This window comes from Chiloscyllium plagiosum, chromosome 2 (genome assembly GCF_004010195.1).
Source record: "Chiloscyllium plagiosum isolate BGI_BamShark_2017 chromosome 2, ASM401019v2, whole genome shotgun sequence".
In the NCBI taxonomy this organism is placed as follows: Eukaryota; Metazoa; Chordata; class Chondrichthyes; order Orectolobiformes; family Hemiscylliidae; genus Chiloscyllium; species Chiloscyllium plagiosum.
Window position 1 is genome coordinate 48,262,819 of NC_057711.1, and position 15,206 is coordinate 48,278,024.

Here is a 15,206-nt window from a genome sequence, read left to right on the forward strand (position 1 = left end):
CTTCTTCCCGACCTCTCCGCCCCCACCCCCTCTCCAGCCTATCACCCTCACCCTCACCTCCTTCCACCTATCGCATTCCCAGCGCCCCTCCCCCCTACCTTTTATCTCAGCCCGCTTGGCACACCAGCCTCATTCCTGAAGAAGGGATTATGCCTGAAACGTCGATTCTCCTGCTCCTCGGATGCTGCCTGGCCTGCTGTGTTTTTCCAGCAAGACATTTTTCAACTCTGGTCTCCAGCATCTGCAGTCCTCACTTTCTCCTCAGGAGTTTCCAAACAGCTAACCATCCTAAATTGTGTGAACTGTTCTAGATATCTCCTGGACATAGCTGGTAGCAACCCAGGGGAAAAGAAAATCCCTGCTACTACAACTTGATGGCAAGGGCTAGCAATATAATTGCTCTCTCAGCAGTGGGTATGCTTCCTGACATACCACCACAAACCAGCCATCTCTCAATTGGTGAATTCCCCCATACCCTCTCACGTGCCGTGCACCAACCCAGTCCCTGACCATTCAAGCAGGTCTATTACATTTAGCTTTGTAGATTGGTCCTTGGGACCCTGATTCAATTCCTTTAGATTAGATTAGATTACTTACAGTGTGGAAACAGGCCCTTCTGCCCAACAAGTCCACACCAACCCACCGAAGCGCAACCCACCCAGACCCATTCCCCTACATTTACCCCTTCACCTAACACTACGGGCAATTTAACTTGGCCAATTCACCTAACCTGCATATTTTTGGACTGTGGGAGGAAACCGGAGCACCCGGAGGAAACCCACGCAGACACGGGGAGAACGTGCAAACTCCACACAGAGAGTCACCTGAGGTGGGAATTGAAGCCAGGTCTCTGGCGCTGTGAGGCAGCAGTGCTAACCACTGTGCCACCATGCCACCCACTGTGCCTCAGGAGACTGTGTGGAGTTTGCACATTCTCCCCCATGTCTGGATGGGTTTCCTCCGGGTGCTCTGGTTTCCTCCCACAATCCAAAGATGTGCAGGTTGGCTGAATTGGCCATGCTAAATTGCCCATAGTGTTAGGTGCATTAGTCAGGTGTAAACGTAGGGTAGGATAATGGGTCTGGGTGGGTTACTCTTCGGAGAATCAGTGTGGATTTGTTTCACCGAAGTGCCTGTTTCCATACTGTAGGTAATCTAATTGTAGGCAGTCGATTTTAAGCAAGGCAGATGGAAAATGTGTCCAGACATGAAGCTGAAGAAGCGGGAGAGTTCGGGGTACAGACGAGAGAGAGAGCGCGGGGGCTGCAATAATGTTAAAACAAAAGGATCTGAAAGGGAGTTTGGCTCATGGTACAAGGTGAGTATAACAACTTAATTTTCTATATGGCAGATACATGAGTCTATCTCACTAAAGATAGCAGATACTGGCAAAAATAACATGAACAGAAGTATTGAATTGCTCAAATATTTTCAGCAAATGCATCAGGTTGCATTTGGTGGCCAACATTGAATTGATAGCACACACTTTTGAACTGAAACAAAACACAAAGTCTTAGCAATATTTGTTGAATGGATTTCCCATTTTATTCTGTCGCTGGCAACAGAAGATGTCTGGACTACAACCATGAGATCATCAAACAGAATAAGCTGCCAATCGTGCTGGAGAACAGTCACAGAAAACAGATGAAAATACAAAACAGAAATCCCTTGAGATCCCTCAAGTCTGCTCCACCATTCAATAAGATTATTGCTAATCTGTTTGCATTTCAAATTCTGCAGTCCCAGCTACTCCCTGATTCCTCTGCCTAATAAGAATCTGTCTACCTCTCCCTTAAAATTGTTTGAAGACACCACTGTCTTCTGAGTCAGAGTTACAAAGTCACTCAACTTGCTCAGAGAAAAGATTTTAAGTGTGATCCTTAAATTTTTAAACAGGTCCCCCTAGTTCCAGGCCAACTATAGATTATCATCTGCTTTCTAAATTTGTCCACACACATGAATTTAAGATAAAAGTTGAAATACTATAATAATCAAAAGCTTGTGTAATGTTTTTGAGCATAATAGAGAAATTTCTAATTCCATAAACACATTTTTTCCTAATTTGTTACACAGTTAAACATCTATTCAATAAATTCCAACTCTGAATTACACGGACTGTCACATTAAGGTTTAAAATTACAAGTAATTTGCAGTCATGTGAATTCTCAGTCTCTACTTGGGCAGATGACACAATGCACCCTGTGGGAGAAAGAATTTAGTGACAGCAGCTTCTGAATTCCCCTGTTTAATTGTGAATGTCAGAAGTTATTGTCATTTTCACAGAGTTAAAAATCACACAACACCAGGTTATAGACCAACTAGTTAGTACTTCCAAATAAACCTGTTGAACTATAACCTGGTGTTGGATGACTATTAACTTTGTCCACCTGGGTTCAACATAACAGTTTCACAAAGGAACGAGGGGATTGTTACAACTGCTGGTGAGCACGGTGTACTTGTAATATTTGCAAAGTGTAGAGTGGCAATAAAATGATTAAACCGCATGGAATTCCTTCTGGAATTCTCAGCCTTAGTTAGTGACAAGAGAATGTAGCCGGAGCCTTTCCATGTGACAAATTAGAGCTGGTCTAATTGGTTGTAAATAAGATCACAAGAATCTGTTTCACATTTATAGAGTCCTAAGAGTCGTACAGCATGGAATCAGACCCTTCACCCAGGAGAAGGCTATGGAGGAGAGTGAGATTTATGTGGAGCATGCTAATATGCTAGGACATTTTGTGATCAAGAAAGAAGGGGTGTTGGGACTCTTGAAGAGCATTAAGGTGGATAAGTCCCCAGGGTCTGATGGTATCTATCCCAGGTTGAGAGAGGCAAGAGAGAAGATTGCTGGGGACTTGACCAAGATATTTCTAACCTCGTTAGCCACTGGAGAGGTCCCGGAGGATTTATTAGTAGCTAATGTTGTTCCTCTGTTCAAGGTGGGGAATAGGGGTGAGTCTCATAGTGGTTGGTAAGCATTTGGAAAGAACTCTCAGGGATAAGATTTACGCACATTTGGAAAAGCATGGCCTAATTGGTAACAGTCAGCACAGCTTTGTGCAGGGCAGGTCATGTCTTGCTGACTTGATTGAATTTCCTGAGGTGACAAAGGTGATCAATGAGGGTATTGTAGAAGATGATGTCTACATGGATTTTAGAAAGGCTTTCGACGAGTCCCTCATGGTAAGCACATCCAGAAGATTAAGATGCAGGAGGTCCATGGTGACTTGGCTGCATTCAGAAGGCAGAGGGTAATGGTGGAAGATTGTTATTCTGGTTGGAAGTCGTGACTAGTGGTGTTCCACAGGGATCTGTGTTGGGATCTCTGCTGTTTGTGATATATATGAATGTCTTAGATGTAATTGTAGATGGGTGGGCTAGTAAGTTTGCAGACAATATAAAGGTGAGTGGAATTTTGGATAGTATAGAAGGTTGTCAAAGGATACCTTTGATACCTGGCATTGATATACTTATGTATGTTGCAGATATGGGCGGGAATTGGCAGATGGTGTTGAATCCGAATAAATGCGAGGTGCTGCATGTAGGGATATCAAATGTTAAGGAAAACTATACAGTTGATGGCAGGACACTGAACAGCAATAAGGTGCAGAGGAATGTTGGGCTTCACACCCATAGCTCTCTGAAAGTGACCCCTCAAGTGTAATGGCATGCTTGTCTTTATTGGTCAGGGAACTGAGTACAAGAGTCAGGATATCATGTTACAGTTTTATAAGACTTTGATTAAGCCACACTTAGTATTGCATTCAATTCTGGTCATCATTACAGGAAGGATGTGGAGGTTTTGGAGAGGGTGCAGAAGACATTTACAAGGCTGCTGCCCTGGATTAGAGGGTATCAGCTTTAAGGAGAGGCGAGAAAAACTCTTTTTCTCTGGAGTGGAGGGTGAGGGGAGAAATTATAGCAATCTATAAAATTATGAGATGCACAGATATGGTTGATAGTCAGAATCCTTTTCTTCAGAGTTGAGACATCTAAAGCTAGGAGGTATGCATTTAAGATGAAAGGGGGAAATCTCAAAGGAGATGTGAGGGACAATTATTTTACAAAATGGTAGGAACCTCCACCACTTGCGACCAGGAGTGGCAGTGGGAGACAGATATGATAGCCATTTCAGGGAGTTTTAGATAAGCACATGGACAGGCAAAGAATTGAGGGATATGGACTAAGGGCATAGTTTTATTTGGCGTCATGTTTGGCACAACATCATGGGCCAAAGGGTCTATTCCTGTGCTGAACAGTTCTATGTTCTCTGTACAGTGTCCATTTCTGGTCATCACGTATTAGGAAGGATATTATTAAACTAAAGAGGAATCAGAAGAGATTTACTGGATATGGAAAGTTTGAGCTATAACAAAAGGCTGGATAAGCTGGGACTTTTTTCACTGGAGCGTGGGAGGTTGAGAGGTGACCTTATTGTGTTTTATAAAATCATGAAAGGCATAGATAGGGTTAATTTTAGGCTGGGAGATTAAGACGAGGGGCAATATTTTTAAGGTGAGAGATTTATAAAAGACTTGAGGGGCAATTGTTTTACACAGAGGGTGGATCACGCATGGAATGGATTTCCTGAAGAAATGGTGGATGCGGGCACAGTTAGATAATTATATGAATAGGAAAGACTTGGAGGGATATGGGCCATGGTCAAACTGGTTGGACTAGTTTAGTTTTGGATTATGTTCAGCATGAATTGGTTGGACCGAAAGGACTGTTTCTGTGCTGTAAGACTCCATAACCTAAGACTATAAGACATAGGAGTGGAAGTAAGGCCATTCGGCCCAATGAGTCCACTCCGCCATTCAATCATGGCTGATGGACATTTCAACTCCACTTACCCGCATTCTCCTCGTAGCCCTTGTAACACCAAGAATTTATCAATCTCCGCCTTGAAGACATTTAGTGTCCTGACCTCCACTGCACTCCGCGGCAATGAATTCCCCAGGCCCACCACTCTCTGGCTGAAGAAATGTCTCCGCATTTCTGTTCTGAATTTACCCTCTCTAATTCTAAAGCCGTGTCCACGGATCCTAGTCTCCTCGCCTAACGGAAACAATTTCCTAGCATCCACCCTTTCCAAGCCATGTATTATCTTGTAAGTTTCTATTAGATCTCCCCTTAATCTTCTAAACTCCAATGAATGCAATCCCAGGATCCTTTGGAGTTTAGAAGATTAAGGGGAGATCTAATAGAAACTTACAAGATAATACATTTCTATTAGATCTCCCCTTAATCTTCTAAACTCCAATGAATGCAATCCCAGGATCCTTTGGAGTTTAGAAGATTAAGGGGAGATCTAATAGAAACTTACAAGATAATACATGGCTTGGAAAGGGTGGACGTTCACTGTCCACTATACCATCAATTTTGGTGTTATCTGCAAACTTACTAACCATGCCTCCTACATTTTCATCTAAGTTACTTATATAAATGATAAACAGATGTGGACCCAGTACCTGAGCAACACTGCTGGTCACAGGCCTCCAATCCGAAAAACCACCCTTCACTACCACCTTGCCTCCTACCATAAAGCCAACTTTGTATCTAGTTATAGGTTTGCAAAGTAAATGTTCAGTAAAAGTGAATAAAACTGTGGATGCTGGAAATCAGAAATAAAAATACAAAATGCTGAGAACACAGAATATTTGTAACATTATTAAAATACTCAGAATTTTCAGCACTTCTGAAAACCTATTAAGATTTGTATATTTATGTATGTATATACATTTCCCACACTCGTCACCAGCCCTTGCTGGAGGATCTACAGCAATCTCCCAAAAAGGAGGTATTTTTGATGACAGATGTTCACAAACTCTTTACAATGCGAGACCACACTTACCGACGCCGATCAGCAGGTACTTGTGCTTGAAGTATCTGATCTGCTGAGTGTAGTGCCGAGTGGTATTCGAATTGGAACCAGATCTGTGCCTCTCAGTCCAGTGGACATACGCCTGTCCTTTGGCGTGAATTTTAAGAGCTTTCACCTCGATCTCAGCGTTGAGCTCGACAATGATCCGCCCAGAGACCCATTCCCCGCAGCTGTAGGTCGGGATGTTGTTGTCCACGGCGCGGTCGTAGAGTATTGTAAAACTCGTCACTTTCCCCATTGCTGCGGGCCCCGAGGTGGAGAGATTTTAAAGTGAGACCATTCCCCTGCCAATTGGGTGCAGTCTGAAGCGGGATTGGGAATGCCCCTTCTTGTACCGATCGGTAAACACACCGCCCTTCCCTGTTCAGTGTTTTATATAATGAGCAGCTCCACAGTGCCAGGGCAGTGAGCTCAGTCTGCTTCCGCCTTTTTGGCATGACAGAGCTGTTGTGTGGTTTCAGATAATACACACGCACTTACTGTCAATTCAGTCCAGATTCACTGACAGGACATGGGTATATTTTCATGCTCTTCAGTTTTACGACGGCCTTCCTTACTTTTTGCGGTGGACAGTGGGAGGCGGTGATATTACATTGTTCCCCATGTAGTTGTAAATTTGTTCTGTTTTAAGTGAGAGCCAATGCTTTTCCTGCATGCATCATATATTAACATGCATCATATATTAACATGGTAATTCTAGTTAAATGCAGCCTGCATGTCCTAAAAAGATTAAAAACAGTAACGAGTGAACTGAAAAAAGCAACGGCGCTGGAGAAACTCAGCTTGTGTAGCAGCATCTGTGGAGAGAGAAACAATTAACATTGTCGACCCTGGTATCCCTGATTTGATATGATTAAATTTATTACTGTCTCGTGTACCAAGGTTGAGTGAAAAGTGTTGTTTACTGTGTCTCACACCTGCACACACACATGGGTTCTGTGGATAATATAAGCACTACCGCAGTTAGGCGGTCGTGTGGGGGGTTTAGAGAGAAAAAAAGAAAAATAAATGAAAAGTGTTGTTTTATGTGTGTTATAGACAATTCGTACTCCAGTGCATCAGGGTAACAGAACGGAGTACAGAATACAAAGTTACAGCTGCCAATAAAATGCAGAGACATCAACATTAACATTCGGCAGTTCCATTCAAAAGTCTGATAACAGTGGGGAAGGAGCTGTTCTCGAATCTGTTTGTACATATATACAAACTTTTATATCTTCTGCCTGATGGAAGGTGTTGGAAGAGAATATAACCAGGGTGGAAGAGTCTTTGATTATGTTGGTGGTTTTCCCGAGACAGTGGGAAGTATAGATGAAGACAGTGGAAGGAAGGCTGGTTTGCATGATGGACTGGGCTGTGTTCACAATTCTCTATAGTTTCCTTCAGGCTTTGGAAGAGCAGCTGCCATACCACACTGTGATGCATCCAGACAGGATGCTTTTGAGAGTGCATCTATAAATATTTGTAAGAGCTTTATGGATATGCCAAAGTTCCTTAGACTCCTGAGGAAGTACAGGCATTGCTATTCTTTCTTGAGTAGTGTCAACATGGGTGAACCATACAGATTGTTGGTGATCATCACTCTTCGGAACTTGATGCTTTTGTCAATCTTCAGCTCAGCGCCATTGATGGGGTTGTGTTCTCTCCACTCCACTTCGTTAAGTCAATTACCACCTCCTTCATTTTGCTGACATTGATAGAGAGATTATAGTCCTTACACCATACCATTAAGCACTCAATCTCTTTCCTGTATTCTGTCTCATTGTTTGAGATCCGACCTATAACAGTAGTGTTGTCAGCAAACTTGTAAATGGAGTTGGTGTGGAATTTGTCATGAGTGTATAAAGAGTAGAGTAGGGGACTGAGTACACAGCCTTGTGGGGCACTGCTGTTGAGGATTATCATGGAGGAAATCTATTCTGACTGCAGTAAATTTGGAGTTGGAGATGAGCTTGTTTGGAATTATGGTATTGAAGGCGGAGCTGTAGTCAATAAGGAGGACCCTGATAAATGTATCCTTGTTATCCAGACTTTCCAGGCATGAGTGTAGGGCCAGGGAGATGGCATTGCCATGGACCTGCTATGTCGGTAGGAACATATCATGCTTCTTTGGAACTGAAGAGGGCTGGAAAATTATGGTTTTTTATACCATTGACAAAGTGAGTAGAACAGATGTTAATGGTGCTCAGAGCATAAGACAAAGGAAGTGCTAAATGTGCAAAGTACAGAACAGGTTGGCCTTGTTGACATCATCTATGCTACCACACAAAAAAAAACATAGGGACCTGTGTAGGTCTGTCACATACAACTGCCTGCAAGAGTCTATTCATCATGCTGGCAGCATTGGGATTTGAACCACACCTTGATGGAGACTGGAGCTTAAACCCAGTGCCTTAGACCATTCAGCTATACTACCTGATAAAGGGCTTTTGCCTGAAATGTCGATTTTCCTGCTTCTTGGATGCTGCCTGACCTGCTGTGCTTTTCCAGCACCACTCTAATTTAAACACTTGTTGACATCATACTCACATAGGGGTTAGGAGGGGCTGTAATCAAAATGGAATACAGCGTTTATGTTTTGATGTTATGAGCCTGAAGTCTATAAATTGCTTAGGCCAACTACAAGATACTGTTTCTTCAGCTTGCATTGGAATTTTGTGTAACAATGCAGCAGGTCTAAGATGGGCAGTTTTGCACATCGTAAAGGGAAGTGCATTGAGACTCTGCTACATTGCTATTAAGCTGTAGTTGCAAAGGAATACCCTACTAACTGATACTTGTTTGGGTTCTGCTAGGACCACTTGGTGCCTGACATTTTTACAATCTTGGACCAAACCGAAATGTGGATAAAACAGCTGAATCCAGAGGTGAAGTGATAGTGATACTGACATAGGATTCAACAGAGTATGTCATTAAGGAGCCTTAGCAAAACTGGAGACATCGGAAATCAGAAGAATTCTGCTGGCAGGTGGGACTAGATTGGGTTGGGATATCTGTTCGGCATGGATGGGTTGGACAGAAGGGTCTGTTTCCATGCTGTACATCTCTAATTGGTTGGAGTTATATTCAGCACAAAGGAAGATGGTTGTTGTTGTTGGAAGTCAATCTTCTCAGCTCCAAGACATCTCTTCAGCAGTTGCTCAGGGTAGTGGCCTCGACCCAACCATCTTCAGTTGCTTCATCGATGATCTTTCTGTGTCATAAGGTGAGAAATGGAGATGTTTACTGATGATTGCACAATGTTCAGCACCATTCGTAACTTCTCAGATACTGAAGCAGTCGTAACCAAATGCATCAGGACATAGACAATATTCAGAATTGGGTTGATAAGTGCCAAGTAACATTGATGTCGCACAAGTGCCAGTAAATGACCATCTCAAGTAAGAGAGAATCTAACAATCGCCCCTTGATATTCAATGGCATTACATTGCTGAATCACTCATTAACAACATTCTGGTGTTTACCATTGATCAGAAACTGAACTGAACTATGGCTATCAGACTAGTCAGATGCTAGGGTTTCTGTAGTGTGTAACTCACCTATGTCATGGCCATAATTCAGAACTCTGAAATACGACAGACAGTTTTAACTTGTAATTCCAAAATATATTTTTTAGAGAGGGTTGATACAGTCATAAGTGTAAATTAAGTGATTGTCTGAAGAACGTCCGTAGACTATCAGACCTAACGATGCAAAGGGAATTTCAAACAACAGCCCTTCAAAGAAGGAAAAAGGACTTGGAATCTAAAAGTAGTGAAGCCTTTCTAAAATTGTGCAAGACCTTAGTGAGATGGCAATGTGCTATTATATATGATTTTGGCCTAAGAAAGGAGATAGATGCCTTCAAGTTCAAGTCAAATTTACATGACTCAATTGTTGTTTTGTAAGGATATTCCTCTGAGGGGAAATTATATGGACAATGTCTGTATTCCGTAGCATCGAGAAGTATGGTAGGTGATCTCATTGAAATATGTAAAATTCTTAATGGGTATGATGGAGTTTATGCTGAAAGTAAGCACTTGTCCTCTCTGAGGAATTTAGATCCAGAGCTCACAATATACACAGGGCTTTTGACTGGTATGGAACTGGCATCAGTACTGGGGATAGAGGAGCTGTTCTTTTATGATGGACTTCACTTAAATTAGACTAGAACCAATGTATTGATGACTCCTACAACTGGGGCTGTGGATAATGCTTTAAAGTCAAAAAGATACATGAAGGTTTGAGTGAGGAGAAATTTATAACTGTAAAGAGCAAAGCCAAGGTTACAGAAAGGTGTAGCTTTTGGTTAAAGCTTTTGGTTCATGACTTTTGGAAGTCAACATCTTTCCAGTTAGTAAAATGTACTCGATGTTGAATATAGGAAAAAGAGCAGCCAATTTGACATATCTAGTTCCCACAAACAACAATGTGATAACGGTCACCTGATGAAGGAGCAGCGCTCCAAAAGCTAGTGCTTCCAATTAAACAGTGGGACTACAACCTAGTATTGTATGATTTTTAACAATGGTCAGATACTTTGCTTTGTAATCTGGATTGATAGATCCAAAGTGATGGGAGCAAGTGGTTTTGGAACATTAGACTATGCCCTCAGATTATGTGGGAAACTATCACAAAGCTACTTCTGCCACAAACTCATGACATTCTCTTGAATTCATTTATATAGATTATCTTTCTCTGAATTGACCTCATGCTTGTTTATTATTTTTCTCTTCTCCCAGGAATTAGTGGAGGGAATTTAAGGCACCCTAGTGCTCAGACCTGACTGTTTGATATAGGCTCAGTGAGCAAGCTGGCTTTTTTCCATCTGCTTGTATGCTCACAACATGCTTTCAGACTAATTGTTAAAAGCAGGACACATTGATTACTTAAATAAAAAATGATGTGCTAGAAAAACTCAATATTTGTGAAGACAGAAAGGGAGTTAACATTTTGGGCTGCACAATACTTTTTCGAATTGGCAGGGAATGAAAATTAGATGGGTTATGTCCTGTTGAAAGGGGAGGGGGGGTTGTAGAATAAAAGGAGAGGTCAGAGATGTGTTAAAGGGAAAAACAAACAGATTACATGTAATGGATATAAGGCAAAGGGACTGGGTATAGTAAAGAAATAAAGGCTTTGTCCGGAGTAGGTTTTGATGGATAGTTTTGCATGAAAACAAAACATGAAAGGAAGGCTCTTCACTCTTTACTTGACTGCAAAAGGTGTCATTGCAAAACTAGCTGAACTGGTTATTACTATGTTCCTGTGATGTGGAATGCAAATTAATCTCATGAGAATAGTAAGTTTGTGGTTGACACCAAAGTTGGTGGCCTGGTGGACAGTGAACAAGGTTATCTAAGATTACAAAGAGATCTTCATCATTTGGGTCAATGAGCTGAGGAGTGGCTGATGGAATTTACTTTGGATAAATGCGAGATATTACATTTTGGTAAAGCACACAAGGGCAGGGCTTATACAATTAAAGGTAGACCCTTGGGCAGTATTGTAGAACTGAGAGACACATGGGGGTCCAGGTACATAATTCTTTGAAGTTTACATCACACGTAGACAGGATTGTCAAGAAGGTGTCTAGCACAGTTGCTTTCATTGCTCAGATCCTTGAGTATAGGAATTCGAATGTCATGTTGAGGTTGTACAGGATGTTTGTGAGAGCTCTTCTGGAGTTCTGTGTTCAGATTTGGTCGCCCTGTTATAGGAAGGTTACCATTAAGCTGGAGCTGCATCAGAAAACATTTATCAGGATGTTACAAAAACAGAAAAGCTCAGCAGGTCTAGCAGCATCTGTGAAGAGAAATCAGTGACCTTTTGTCCAGAGTAGATTTTGCTGGCAGAGTAATGGGTAACTTTGTATGAAAACAAAAACATGAAAGGAAGCTACAGGTTGGCCCTTCACTCTTTACTTGACTACAAAAGTTGTCATTGGAAAACTAGCTGAACTGGTTATTGCTATGTTCATGTGATGTGGAATGCAAATTAATCTCATGAGAATATAGAAGGCATGGTTAGTAAATTTGCAGATAACACCAAAATTGGTGGTGTAGTGGACAGAGAAGAAGGTTATCTAAGATTACAAAGAGATCTTGATCAATTGGGTCAATGAGCTGAGGAGTGGCAGATGGAATTTATTTTGGATAAATGCGAGATATTGCATTTTGGTAAAACAGGGACAGGACTTATATAATTAAAGGTAGACCCTTGGGCAATGTTGTAGACAGAGAGAGAGAGATAGAGGTCCAGGTACATAATTCTTTGAAGTTAACATCACACGTAGACAGGATGGTTAAGAAGGTGTTTAGCACAGTTGCCTTTATTGCTCAGATCTTTGGGTTTAGGAGTTGGGATGTCATCTTGAGGTTGTACAGGATGTTGGTGAGACTTCTTCTGGAGTTCTGTGATCAGTTGCCCTGCTACAGGAAGGTTATTATTAAACTGGAAAGGCTTCAGAAAAGATTTACCAGGATGTTACAATAACAGATGTTGCTGGAAAAAACTCAGCAGGTCTGGCAGTATCTGTGAAGAGAAATCAGGGTGACCCTTCCTCAGAACATACCAAAGCATTAACTCTGATTTCTCTTCACAGATGCTGCCAGACCTGCTGAGCTTTTCCAGCAACTTCTGTTTTGTTTCTGATTTAAAGCGTCCGCACTTCTTTCGAGGATGTTGCCAGGATTGGAGGGCTTGAGTTAAAGGAGAGGTTGGAACCTTTTCAGTGGAGTGTAGGAGAGGTGAAATTATAGAGGTTTATAAAATCACAAAGGGCAAAGATAAGGTGAATGGCAAAGGCCTTTTCCTTAGGTTGGGGCAGTTCAAGACTAGGAGGCATATTTTTAAGGTGGGAGGAGAAAGCTTTAAAAAGGACATGAGGAGCAATTTTTTCTTTACACAGTGTGGTTTGTGTGTGGAATGAATTTCCAGAGGAAGTGATGGATATGCTTACAGTTATAACATTTAAAAGTCATTTGGATAAGTACATGAATAAGAGGTGTTTGGAAGGATATGGGCCAAGCACAGGCAGGTGAGACTAATTTAATTAGGGATTATGGTATTATGGTCAGCACATACTGGTTGGAATGAAGGGTCTGTTTCTGTGCTGTTTGACTCTACAACTCTATTCATTCAGATTGAGGAACTATTTATTTTCAAAGGAGACTAGGGAGGAAATTACAGAGGTTTAAAGAGATTTCAAATTGAATACTGCCAGAGGATTAGCAAATAAGTTCAATACGTTTTTAAAAAGTGAGGTAGATCTAATCCAGAAATCTGTACAAGTGCTGTTGAGGCATGAGTTCAAATTCCAAGACAGCACGTGAAGGAATTTTAATTCAAAGAACTAAGGAAGTCTGGAATTCAAAGCTAATCCCAATAATAATGACCGCAAAACCACTGGATCGTTATAAAAACTCATCTGGATCAATAATGTCTTTGATCATCGGAGAACTTTATATGCATTACACCTGACCCTTAGCAATGTGGTTAACTATGGATGAGTTAGCTTTACTCCAGGATATAGCTGCAGGAGTTTTGCAGGGTAATGTCCTAGACCCAACCATCTTCAGCTGCTTCATCAATAGCATTTCTTCCATCATAAAGTCAGAGTTAGAGATGTTAGCTGATGATTGCACAACATTGAGCATCATCTGCAAGTCCTCAGATACTGAAGCATTTGATGTTCAAATGTGGCAAGATCTAGACAACTAATATTCATGTTACACAAGAGCAATGAAAAAAAACATCTCCAACAAGAGAGAAGAGAACCATCATTCCTTGACATCCAATGGTGTGATCTTCAGTGAATCCCTCATTATCAATGGTTGCCATTGACCAGAAACTGAACTGGACTAGTCATAGATACTATGGCTACAAGAGCAGGACAGAGATTAGGAATGTTTCGGGGGTAACTCACCTCCTGGCTCCCCAAAGCTTGTCCACCATCGACAAGGCAGAAGTCAAACATGTGATGGAATTCTCCTGATTTGCTTGGATGGGTGCAGCTCCAACAATACAAAAGAAACTTGACGCCATCAAGGACAAATCGGTCTCCTTCATTGCCACCACATCTACCAGCATTCACCCCCCTCCACCACTGATGCTCAGTAGTAGAGTAGTAGCAGTGTGTGCAAACTACAAGATGCACTATAGAAATTCCCCAAGGCTCCTTGGGCAGCATTCTCCAAACCCACAACTGCTTCCACCTAAAAGGACAAGGGCAACAGATGTATGGGAAGACCACAAACACGAAGTTCCCTTCCAACCCACTCACAATCCTCCCTTGGAAATATATCATAGTTCCTCCACTGTCACTGGGTCAAAAACCTGGACAGCATTGTGAGTATACTTACAGAAAATGGACCACAACTGTTCAAGAAGGTAGCTTACCACTGCCTTTTCAAGACTAATTGAGGATAGAAATAAATGCTGGCCCAATAGTCTTCACTGACAATAACGACCACTAACTGCACCTAATTCCAATTTCCTGCACTTGCCCCACATCTCTGAATATTATGATATCTCAAGTGCTCATCCAACTTTTTTTTAATGGTTGTAAGGTTTCCAGCTTCCACTAACCACCCAGGCAGTGCAATCCAGATTCACACCATTCTCTGTGTGAAAAAAAAAGTTATTTCTTAAATTCCCTCTGAATCTGCTGCTCCTTATCCTAAAACTATGTCCCCTCATGATTGACCTCTCAGCCAATGGGTCTCATGGCCCTCATTTTCCAGTAGCTACATCAATGTAGCCAATCATGTGACTATTTGGCTGCCTTATGGGCAGGTTGGGGGCTGGACAGGCATATACATCTGCAATACACTGCCCCAACCATTGCTCTTCAGGGACAAAAGCATGGCAACAGGAGCAGGGGGAACCTGGCCTGTGTTCCAGTTGTTCCCACCTGACAATGAGATAGGGTGGCACTTGAAGGCATCCAGCTGGAGGCAAACCACACACAGGCCCCTCAGAGGTCACCATTCACGATCCTCCAGAGATGACCTTACCTTCAACCTCCACCCTGCCTGTTCCCCTGTGTGAACCTTGGAAGTAGTAGCGAGGAGAGTCCACTTGCCTCTGGCAAGAAAGCCCTCAGCATGTCTAGACTATTCAAACATAAATGCCCCAGAACTATCCAACCAAACCTCCAGAGCTAATGGGCTCCACAGGTGAGCAGGCTCCCTCCACTCCCAGCTGCAGAACTAAAGAAACTCACAGAAATGGTGGGAGAGAGAGAAAGAAGAAAACCTGTTGAGGGCACTTCACTGGAGAAAATGCACTAAACTTGAATTGGCACATCTGTACATAATTTACTACTTTGCCTTGACAAGTT

At 42.0% G+C, this 15,206-nt stretch overlaps 1 protein-coding gene across 4 annotated transcripts in view; it reads right to left on the reverse strand.

Annotated features, from left to right (window-relative positions):
* LOC122559540 (arrestin domain-containing protein 3-like) overlaps positions 1–6,331 on the reverse strand; it is a 78,761-nt gene extending 72,430 nt beyond the window's left edge. For 2 of the 4 annotated variants that reach the window (XM_043709203.1, XM_043709212.1), the window contains exon 1: positions 5,855–6,331. In XM_043709203.1, coding sequence (XP_043565138.1) covers positions 5,855–6,122 — 268 coding nt within the window. In that variant the 5' untranslated portion in view covers positions 6,123–6,331. The remainder of the gene's footprint in view (positions 1–5,854) is intronic. The other 2 variants (XM_043709177.1, XM_043709166.1) reach the window with 1 other exon arrangement.
* Positions 6,332–15,206: the final 8,875 nt, after the last annotated feature.